Source organism: Triturus cristatus, chromosome 11 (genome assembly GCF_964204655.1).
Source record: "Triturus cristatus chromosome 11, aTriCri1.1, whole genome shotgun sequence".
Classification (NCBI taxonomy): Eukaryota; Metazoa; Chordata; class Amphibia; order Caudata; family Salamandridae; genus Triturus; species Triturus cristatus.
The window spans coordinates 413,815,474-413,827,187 of record NC_140594.1 but is presented as its reverse complement, the minus strand read 5'-3'; the positions used below and the strand labels follow the sequence as shown (position 1 = coordinate 413,827,187).

The following is an 11,714-nucleotide window of genomic DNA, read 5'->3' as shown; positions in this document are numbered from 1 at the left end:
AAATGATTTCCCTTGGTAAAGGCTTTGGGTTTCAGGAGAATGGAAAATCTTAGAAAAGTGAAAAGTTTTTCGTTCCCATGTTTCTGTTGTAGGTGCAAGGACATTTAGCTCGTTAGAGAGACTAGGTCTTTGTTTTAGGAGTTAGGATGGTACAAGAAGCCAACAGGGAAGTATATTGGAATTTACGGATGATACTTTCAGCGGAGAAGGTGCCTGGGACCCAAGGTCAAGCTAACCGTCGTTGGATGAAGTACAAGTTTAGCTGGAAAAGTACTGGAAGAAGACCTGGTTGAAGAGGGGTTGCCGAAGGGCGTGTTCTATGTTTTTGGGATTTTGTATTAGGGACAGTGCCCCGAGGATGGAGGAGTTGAGGTTTAGATGGGAAGCTAGATGGTGCATCTTAGAACGAGCTCTGACTAAGTGAATGTACTTCTAAGGAAGCCTTCACTTCGGACACCTTTTTACTCTTTTGCCTGGGAGGGAAATGTTAAGTCGGGGGGTCACCTTAGAGCTAGAACTGTTTTTAGAATTTATAATTAATTGTAGTTCTTATCTTGAGTCGTATGAGACTCTTGCATAGACTTGCATTTGTATTAATGACCATTTTTTTCCTTCACCTTGTATTGAGGTGTTTGTATGTGCAGTTATTCTTGGTTGTAATAAAATCCTAAAAATTTTAGATTCGGAGTCATTGGTCCTTTTGGAATGAGATTTGATTCTGTTGATTATGTACTAAGAATTGGATTTCCTCCCCTTTACACTATTTAGCAGATAAAAAGATCCTGGTGACCTGAGAGGATTCTTAGTGATTGCAAGGTAGGCAAGAATCCGGCTTCATCAGTACCACTGCCTTACAAAGCAGAGAACTAACTGACTGGTAAATCTGTCTGATGGGACCGAAAATACCATATTGGAATATTACTACTTATAAAAGATGTTTGTGGCGTTTTGCATATTTCTGCTTTTTTGTAAAATCTATTATGTAGTCTTATGTAATACCCAGGTTTGGAAAAATAACAAATTTGTTTGACAAGCATCACCGCTAGCTGACACCAACTACTTGAAGTATTCAGTGTAAATACAAATGCACCTTTAACCGTATGTCCTGGTGTTGGCACTTTATAGAAAAGTGGCTTTGGCCAATCTAAAAAAATAAGGTCATTTTAAAGTTTAAGTTATAGTATTGCAATTAAGGAGCCCTCTCGTTAGTGGCGGATGAATTTTTATATCATATTTTTACGACTTTGAAAAAGGTATCCATCACGAGAGAACCTTTTAAAACTATATTTACATAATCTATTGAGCTTGTATTCTTCACCAGTTGAGCATTTAAGGTGTGTAAAACAGAGGAACACAGCAAGTGCAGCCTTTCCTGAAATTCTAAGGACATTTTCACACATTTCAGGAAATTTCCTTTTTAAAACTTTCTATGATTAAAAACTCTCCAAATACAGGTGTTACCACAGCAAAACAGGAAATGAACTTGCTGCTGTTTTTTTTTTGCAAATCAAAATGTAAATACATCCTAGATCATTTTAACATATCTTGGCAAAAAAGCTCACAGCTATGTTGAGACACAATAGGTACAGGAAATTACAAGCTCAATATATTCATAAATCAAAAGAAATGTAAAATATCTCAAGGCAACATCTGACAGGGATGCTCACCACATTTGCCCGAGGTTTTGAAATAGGAATATTTATTTCAAACATAACGATGTCTAACGTCTTCTTATAAAGCTTTTTTTTAATTTAATTTTTTCTTTATTTTTTTGTGATCCTGAACATGCCTTGAAAAGACACAATGACCATTTCCCTCCAAACCTCTAGTGTAAATCCCATATAAACATTTTAAGCAAATATTTTCCTGAATATCTTTAGAAAATCTTCTGTCTGGTTCAAATGCAGAGTGCTGTGGACTCACACATCCTAAAATCATATATATACCTTAATTCGAATCGACTATTACATGATTTTATTTGTCAGTCTTGGCTAGTTAAAATGGGGATTGACAAAGAATGGCTTATAGTTCTTCACAGATGCAGGCTTCTATTTTCTGACTAGGCATCTTCCTTCTCATCTCCATGGGTGATGATGTAACAGAGCGACTTGTAGTCAATATTTCCCGCCACATCAATCGGCGTCACAGCATACATCTGCTCCACCTGTAAATGAAAAGATAATGAATGAGCATGCTAGAGTATAAAGCAGCTTTGGTTTTTTTCAGTTTGTTTTGTGCTGAAAGAAGTGCTAACAGCTGCACAGGAACATATTTTAATACCAGTCCCTGTGCCAGTTTATAAACCTTCACTTACTGGGCAATGAGACCCACCTCATTCCATGGATTACACTTCTTAACTAGATAGCTCTGCATCCATCAGATGATAGAAGTGAATTTAGTTTAATGTGAGTAAAAGCACTACACCTGGAATTTCCACCACTGGGCTTACCACTAAGCGTTTGCTTTCAGGATTGGATAAGCTTGCATGATATGCCCTGTTCCAGCCACAGCCCGCTACCACCACTAATACTCATTCAAGGGGCCTTTGTCAGACACCTGTCTGATGGGTAGGGGGGGGCACTGAATAGACAGCGACTAGAGGGTCCCAAATATGGTTGCCGAGGTTGTCTGCCACTCAGTGCTTAATTTGTAAAATATGAAGTCCAGGTGCTCAAGTGTTTGTCGGAGGCCTCGCCTACTTTCCCCCGGCTCCACCCACTTCCTCCACTGGCTCCCACAATTAATCGTACGTATGTAAATCAGCAAATAGGAAATGTTGCATAAGCCAGACCCAGAAGATCACAAGGTGTTGGAGTGACATGTCATCCATATGGGTAGGCAGTATAGTTTAAGACTGCTTGGTCTGGAGAAGCACAACCTCCGAATTGAAAATGGAACACCATAATTGGGGTTCTCTTTAATAATAAAAATTGATTTCTACCAAAATTTACCCATTTTGCAACATTAATCTATGCTCTAACCTATACTTTACACTGTGCATGCAGTTCTTTGACAACAGTTACTAATTCACTGTTCTAATTAGGAATTTTAACATGTAAACTGTAACAAAAGCATGTCTCTTAGAAAAGCACTGACCTATTTGAAACACTGCGCTCCCTGAAGCCAGCACCCAGTGTGGTGATACCGGTCGTACTACCCTAGAGCCGGCCATGAAACCAATTAAATACCGGGGTCACAGTGTTACCTCACCGTGGCACAGAGAGGGTGCAACACTGCCAGTAAACCCAAATTCCCCTCTACAACAGGCACTGCGTGTGTAGATAGTGTTGTGTAAGGACTGCGATAAGGACAAGGGCAGAAATAAAATGAAAACATGCCCACGGCGTTTTGCTGAAACCAGCAGCATTCACAGGGACTCGCTCCAGAGACTGGTTTGGCTGCTGGCACAACATGTATTTCGACCTACATCATACATGAAAAAAAGTAAATACAGAGTCAATTCTGCATAGGGTGTGTGCCACAGCCAGTGCCAGCAAACAAATACAGCTGAGCTAAGGGGTGTGTGCGTTGTGTCTCACTACAGAGGTGCCATGTGTTCACTAGAATGTAAAGCATCACTCTACTACCGGCGGGTGAAGGATGCACACCGTACCCCACAACAGCAACCACACAACTGCACAAACAACCTGAGCCACGAGCGCAAGGTTTGATGACGTTGAAAATAAACTTTCAACAGGAGCACTGGGGAGGATAGGTATTAAAATACCAAAACCAAAGTATATGCGAAAGAGATATAAACGCATGGAAAAACAGAATTTCATGCAAGACAACTATGTCAACGATTAGACAGAAACGGGTTAAGGCCATAAGACAAGGCCCTGCCATCCTTCCAGCCACCAGGCCCAGAGCAATGCACACAGTGCCGGCTGCATGATTGCTCGTACTCGAAGTCTGTTTAACAAACGGTGACTGTCACACCACACTCAATAACAAGCATTGGCATAGCCAATAGGTCTCACCTTTGGGACCTTATAAGTGTTTAGCCATGCAACAGTTGCATAACTAAACACATATAAGGTCCCAAAAGCGAGATCTATTGGCTATGCCAAGCAGCGGTGCGGCCGCAAAACGTGAAAGTGATCGCGATCAAACATCAAAGCGGCCGTGCGGCTGCTAAGGTGAAAGTAATCGCAGTAAAAGTGGCGCCCGCGCACATGCACTGTAGCTCTAGGCTGGCCTAGTAGCACGTTTTGGAGCCCTCTCAATAAGTCTCGCCAGACCAGCGCATGCGCTGGGTCAGGCGAGACCTAAAAAGCACTTTGGTGTGGGTACTTACTGGTTTACTGGTGGCACTGCCTTTATTAAGCCTGCTGCTGCACACACTCTGCTGCACGACACACTGGCTGTTTCAAAAACTACAATACGTCCTGCTGAACTGGCGGTGACTCGTGCAGTGCGTGGGTGCAGGCGTTGGAATTTTGAAAAAAAGGTTACGCACACGCACTCTGCTGCCATCCCTACGCCACAGAACCGTATCCTGTCCAATGAGTGGCCCGCCCACCGGCAACACTGAACTGAAAGCAACCACGAATATGGATTTAGTATCGGCTCAGCACAGCAGCACTCTTCACCAGGGACTCAGGAGACTGTGATAGAGATTGAACTACACTACAGTGAGTCAATCATATAATGTAACATATCACGTGCAGTTAAGTCCTTCATGTGAGTTGGCAGTGGCCCTCAGTTGTAGACCCGGCCCTGAAAAATAAGTGCCGGTGCTAAGCCCCGGAAAGCACCGGCACAAATTAAGCACTGCTGCCATTGGTGTATTGGGGTCAAACTGATTGCTGCTCTGCCAATTGGGCCAACTATACCATTTTTGCACATGACACTCAGGGTAATGAGGGCGAGCAGTCCAAAGTTTCTGTGGGAGGTAGTGTGGGTGGCAACAGCTGAGAACTCAACATTAAAAAAAAAACTGATGCAATAATATGCTTTCCATCCCAGTGCTTATCTTAGTAAAAAATAAAGTGCTTTATTAGCAGCAAAATGTAATGCAAAACAATGTAAAGGGGCTCACCTACAGAGTTGTGATTCCAATTATAACTTCTAGATAAGCTTGTACACCTTGTATGGCAACCTCTCTGTGTTCTAGGGGCCTCTCTAGTGTCTAGGGGACTTCTACACAAGCATAGGCAAAGCTAAACCACAGGTGCGGTTCATAAGGTCTCAACTCGCGTGGAGTATTTCATTGTTCAGTTCATACCTGAATTGGGATTGCTAAAGTAACAGTCAGTGCTCCCATTACAGAACAAGGCCTATGGGTCTAACTCAATCTTTCGTGTGAGTCCCCATTACCTACTCACGTTGCTGCGGTCATTCAGCGCTGGCGGACTTTCTCCTGGCCGGCGTCTTCAGCAACAACTCCACTGACAGCCAGGACATTCATGCAGAATTAGGACCACGGTAGGTGAGCTGCATGGCTGGCCTGCTCAGCAGGGAGGGGTCCTGGGAGATGCTGGGAAACAAGGAGGCCCCTCACAACACGGGTAGGATCCAGCTTTGCTCCAAAGAACACCCAGCAGCCTCTGAGTCTCCCGCACCCAGAGAATACAGCTGGTGTTTCCTAAACACTGTCCCCTCTGCAGCGCCAGGCACTCTTTTTTCCTCTCTGATCAGGCATGGTTCTGGGTGCTAGGCAGACATTCAGCTTCTCCAGCAACGTGTGCAGATTTGAGGTGCTGGGAGACTCGCCATTGTGGAAACACTAGCTCTGTTCACACGGCACCTCTGCGATTACACCGTGGATCACTCCCTTTGTTGGTCAAGAAGATCAAGGAACTGGAACAAAGCGGGTCGTTTAGATCCCACTTTTATACACATTTCCAGACTGAATGTGAATCCAGAGTCAAATGTTTCAGACCTGGGCTGGGGTTCTTTGAAATGTAATTTTCAGGCTGCTCCTCAGACACAGCCCTTGTACAAAGTGATGCTATCGCAAGAGGAAGCAAAGAACCTGACTCCAAGCAGGAGTATCTAAAACAAGGGCACAGTGAAGTATGAGGTAGCTGCACCTCTTCAGGAGTTACAAAGCAGTATTCAGGGCAGACAAAGGAGAAGGGCATTTCTAGAAATGTCCTCACTTTACACAACATAAACTGTCATCCCACGCCTCACCTTTACCTGCAACCAAAAGGTTGAGTTAATGACAGTTGTTTGATAAGAAAATCTTCACGGAATTTCTAAAGGAAACCTGGTCTTCATCCTCCTTTACTTAAGTGCCTGGATCTCCACCTTCTAGGCACAGGAATGCAGTTAATATCCTTGAACTGTCTGGTTAAGCTGCAGCACCCTCCATTCCGTGCAATGTAAACCGGAGGCCATCCAATTTGGATCCAACTTGTACCAGTACTCCAACTCATACCACAGAGAGACTACTACTGCCATACATGTGCTAAACACTCATTGCATGTGCACACACTCAACACACATGAAATTTCAGTGCCTAGTTCTACAGTTCACAGAACAGTAGAGCTTTACATGAGGGGGGTTAGTAGACTCTCCTCTCTCTGACAAAGAGAAAAAGGTCTTTTCACACTACTGATTGACACAAACTCAGTATGCTGCTGCCACAGCTTTACATTATTCACCCAGGGCATGGACAGTAATGGTGCTTATATGAGGGCACACTTTGTGCACCCCTCCAGGTCACGGAACAGGTTCTGGAACTCGCATTACCAGGGAGAGATCTAGGCCTCCCCACATAAGCAACATTAGTGTGATGCAAGGGCCGTCAAAAAGTCAGGATTCCAGCTAAACATACACCCAAGACAGGATACACATCCATTTACCAAGCAGGGGATATCCCTGTCCCAACATCTTGTGTTTTCTCTAATCCTTGCTGAACGTTTTCACAGGTAGCTTTTTTTCCCTTGCTGTGAGAAGAAGCAAGTTGTAAATGGTTCTAAAGTGCAAATGCATACATGGCATAGCATACAATTATGTCTCATCTGCTGATTGCGAGGGCAGGAACTCTACTCACCCTCCCACCAAGCAAAAATGGAAGAACATTGGTACAAGAAGTAAGCGCAGACCTTTGTCTATGCAGCAGTGTGTAGACGTTTGGCTCTAGGACCATTCAAATGTGGTCCTTCAGCACCGAGTGCATGTAGTCCCAGCTCAGCAGCTCCTAGCACCCACTCCAGACTGTGTTCAAATCTACAGGAAGGGTGAGTAAGGGAGGACAGGGGGGTTTGGGGTTTGTAGTATGACACTGTTTGTCAACTTATGATAAATCCAAAGTCTGTGCCCTAGCTTGATGATGTACAGTTACCCACAGCACCCTAACACGTTAAACAGCAGCCTTGGCACATTGAGCAGCCCCCACCCACCCGGCGAGCTGTCCCATTGCAATGATGAGAACTGACTTTTGTCTTTTAACATGGAAGACCAATTCTGGTATTTTGAGCAATACTCTGGTATACCTCATCGGCACCTCTATTAGTCTGGCATATTCTAGGATTTTTCCCGCTGCGCCATGTATACACATGCTTAGATTGGCAGCCCTCAGGCTGGGGCGTCAGGGCTACATAGGTTCCAGCACTGTCTTATATTTGGTTGGCCTTGGGTACCTGGGAACCCTACCGTCACCTGCCTTTGCATATCAGGTGTTTTCACCCGTGTGATGTTCGCAGTGTCTTTTGACCAGCATTCTACCTTCAGGTTTATAGTGGTCACTATTGGCACATTCCATTTTTTGCTGTCCCAGCTGACAGAGAACTTACAATTTTCACATTCACAATAGTCCAGTTATATTTTGGGGTCTTATTGTTGCTCACTTATTATTGTGCATTTTCATGTCTAGGTTTTCATCATCCTTCCATTTAGAGTGTCTGTATTTTTCATTCCTTCCTGTCCACGTTAATGCTATCTAATAAGGCCGCCTTTGTGTTTCCGGTTCTGATATCACTTCCAGGTGATGCATCAGCAATTCCTATTTACAGGACTCATCCTGAATTCCAATGTGTCTCAAATCATCTGTTTCAGACTAAAATTTCCAAAGGCTTTTCATTTCCTTTGTTTTTTCCTCTGAAGGAACATTGATCTTACAGGGTCTGTTTCTTCTTATGATTCTTCTTATTTGGCAAGCTCAAGGAATCTAAAGTGGAGGAGAGAAGCATCAGTCCTTTTCTCTGCAAGACCAGCCCTGTGGCTTCATTGAGGCTCGACGAATATTTACTAGCATATTATTAGCAGCACAGTGGAACAGAAATGAGCATTAGGTCCTGAAACAGAAATTACATTTTGAGTTTTCTCTCTTTCTTTGCCTAGGTATGTATTCATTTGAGTGTAATGCATCAGATAGACACTGCATCTACATTGGCACAAATGTTTGCATTTTGTGAATGCAGTTTTTTTAAATATATCTGGCATATAATTTCTGAATAGGCACAAGAAAGATTTTCGGTTTTAAAGAAATTGTGCTCTAGGGTGCTGTGGCATCTCCTGAAGTGTAATATTTCATTGGTGTACCTTCAGAACTATCTACCAAATTATATTCTTGTTTAAGCAGTACCTTACAGCCCGTGTTGTAGAGTGCACAGTTTAGCCTCATATGTTCTAAAAGGACCGTGGGTTGACGGCATCCCATGCTCGATCACATGGTGCGATGTGGGAGCAGCGGCGGTCCCTCCGCAATGGCGGAGGAGTGTCGCCCCACTGCTCAGCCAACAGCTGAAAAATAAAACAATATTGTTTTCTTTTTTGGCTGCTGGCTGAGCCAGCGTGTGTGGGGATGGGTGGGGCTGGGCCATGGGAGGGGGGCAGAGTTTTGAGCACTACTAACTGTGCATGTCTTTTTGGCCCGCCGTCTTAGGCCGGCCAAACAGACATGCGCAGTTAGGTTTCTCCAACCCAGCTGTATTGTACAGCCGGGTTGGAGAATAAGCACAGACTCCCTGACCTGAGCGGAGCGTCAAACCAGCCTGCTCAGGCCAATCCCTGCGCTGCTCTCATAACATGACAGCAGCGCAGGGATTGCACAGTGAGTCTGCTGCTGTCCCAGTGTCTCCAGGGACCAGGAAGCAGAGGAGGTCCGAGGCATGAGGTGGCAGAAGCAGCATGAGGTAAAAAAATAATCTTTTTTTTATTCTGCCTACCCGCGCCTCAGCACTTTTAATATGCATCGGCCACCACAGTGTGGGAGCTGATTTGAAGGTTTTTGTCAGAGCTCATTGTTTTATCCATCTGACCCACCGCTTAATATGCCGCCGGCCTAAAGCTTCCCACAATGAAAGGTGGAGTGGTATTCAAGAGGATACCATGTGGAAATTGGCAATGCACACAGTTCACTGGGATGGGTGAGGGGCATTTCTGGCCATGCACAGACGAGGTGCCTAAACAATGTGTACCCCAAGGACCACCTCAAGGACTTGAGTTATACTTGGCTTTTCCCAAGGTCAGTTCTGTAGTCTTTGACACATGCTCACCTCCTCTTCTGAGAACTTGTCTGCTTGATTCATTAGGAGCAGTTTTAGCCTAGAAACAAAAGAGAAAAGACACAAGTGTTTAGAGCTGTCCATCGGTGAAGGAAGTGGTCTCAGACTCCACTACACCTGCACTTGGCATCTAGACAAAGTGTTTATTCACATATCACACATGCAACAGATACCACCCCATACCTAATGACTGGTCAGAGGGACCAGCCGGGCATGTTATTGTATCTACCCCAGACTCAACTGATGTGTTTCATTTTCCTTTAGGCCACCCTTCTTTGATTGAAGGGGAAATTAACAGGAAGCAAGTAAGGAGGAAAGACACAAGATGACTAAGACGAGAATGAGCTATAAAAAGGAAGGCAAAAGAAATGTAACACAAGAGGTTATGGATAGACCAAGGAGAAAAGAAAACAGTCCTGTCTTGGCAAAAAGGCGTTTATTGTGTATTCACCTACCCTGACTCCAACCCATCACATATACAGGTTTTCTGTGCATCTTAATACAAATCATGTTTTATGTATTTACTAAAAGTATCTCCCTAGCTAACAACATTTTGCACAAGCGCTTGCACACAGGCTAGGACATCTGGGGCTGACGTGCTCAACCTTAGGCTGGCTGGGCTCTTTTCTTGAGAGACGAGAGCAGGTAGCTTGGATGAAGCATTATGCCTCTGAAGCAAAAAGATTGAAATGGGGGGAGGGGCGCATGGCTTCTCCCTGAGTCAGACTTTTTTCAACATTTATATGACCCCCTTGTCATATGTGGTTGAATCCTTTGACATTGAGTTCACATCATACAGGGTGATGCTCAGCTCCTGCTCACTTAAGATGGGATTTCTGCAAGTGCCAAGGAGCATTTGCACTTTAAATGAAGGTGTTGCTTCAATGGCTCAGAGGCAATACATTGCAGTGCAACCCAGACAAAATCGAGATCTTATTGTTTGGGTTGAATCTCCTCCCCAGATGGGCAGGAGCATGGTATACAGCGTCCCCCCTGTACCTCCTTCAACAGCGGTGGCCAGAAATCTGGGTGTTATGGTTGACTCTCAACTATCTTTCAGAGCTCAGGTGTCAGCAGTTGTGAAATCATGCTTTTGGATTTGTCGCTTGCTAAGGAAATTTCTCAACTTTCTGCCTCATGATACGCAAGTCACTGTACTCGGGGTACTGAATCTCTCTAGTTTGGAATATGCCAATGTTCTGTACTTGGGTCTTCCTGAATATTTGCTTCAGCGGTTACGGGTAGTTCAGAACATGGCGATCCACCTACTCTAAAAAAAACACGCATGCGTCGGTTTCTCAGCTACCGGAGAATTGGTTGCCGATTCGGCAATGCATCATGTACAAGGCTCTGACACTGACACATCAAGCCCTCCACAACAAAGGGCCCACCTATTTAAATGAGAGGATCAAGGAATACAGACCAGGGAGGTCCCTGTGCTCCAATAATGCTGGTCTAATTTCAGTCCCCCCCTTAAAAAAACACAGCACAGAGGGGGCTCCTCTTTTGCAGTCAGGGCTGCCGGCATGTGGAATCAGATGCCTGGGCATCGGAGACCCATCACGGAGAAAACGAAATTCATGAAAGAGGTGAAAACATTTCGATTCAAACTTTACGGATTGTAGGATTCCCGCTGTTCCTTTCTTCGTTTTTCGTCTCTAATTGCCTGAGCGCTAGGACACTCTTGGAGTAGCCGCATGCTATATAAGAACCTCTTATCCATTTATTCACTTACTACTTGATAACAGTGGCAGAAATGTTAGCGCCAATTAACTTTTAGGCATAAAAGGAATTTTTGCTATTGATGCAGACACAGCACGTGATGTATTACATACTTAGTGTTAAATACATGCTAATTCATGGAAAGTGGGTGTGATTGAGTGGGTGCAAACTAAAGGCCAAACCCATATTAATGTAAGACATCCAACGTAGCATCCGCTCACATGGCGCATGGTAGAAAATAGGTGCCAAAAAAACCCTGGACTAAACAAAAGCCAAAAGTGGTGGTAAATGAAATTGTGTTATTCTTCAACTATTAATGGATGTGATATTTCACGTAGTATACCTTTGAGTGGTCGAATGCTCATAATTTGTACTCCTGATTCACAAAGGTGTGCTTACAGTTGGTAGTAAGTTTACTACTTTCTCAGAATTCACAAACTAGGTACGAAGTTTTAATACTCCTATCGCAGCGGAGTTGGCCCGCCACACGCCTCCACCAGCGCATGCGCATTTCTCATAAGAAATGTGCATGCG

The 11,714-nt window shown here is 44.2% G+C and overlaps 1 protein-coding gene across 1 annotated transcript in view; it reads right to left on the bottom strand.

The window, feature by feature from the left end:
* Positions 1-1,682: 1,682 nt before the first annotated feature.
* The window catches only part of MYL7 (myosin light chain 7), a 67,193-nt gene continuing 57,161 nt past the window's right edge, over positions 1,683-11,714 (bottom strand). Inside the window, exons 6-7 of the mRNA XM_085636117.1 lie at positions 9,450-9,498; positions 1,683-2,164 (exon numbers count right to left, since the gene is read on the bottom strand). Coding sequence (XP_085492243.1) covers positions 2,060-2,164; positions 9,450-9,498 — 154 coding nt within the window. The 3' untranslated portion in view covers positions 1,683-2,059. The remainder of the gene's footprint in view (positions 2,165-9,449; positions 9,499-11,714) is intronic.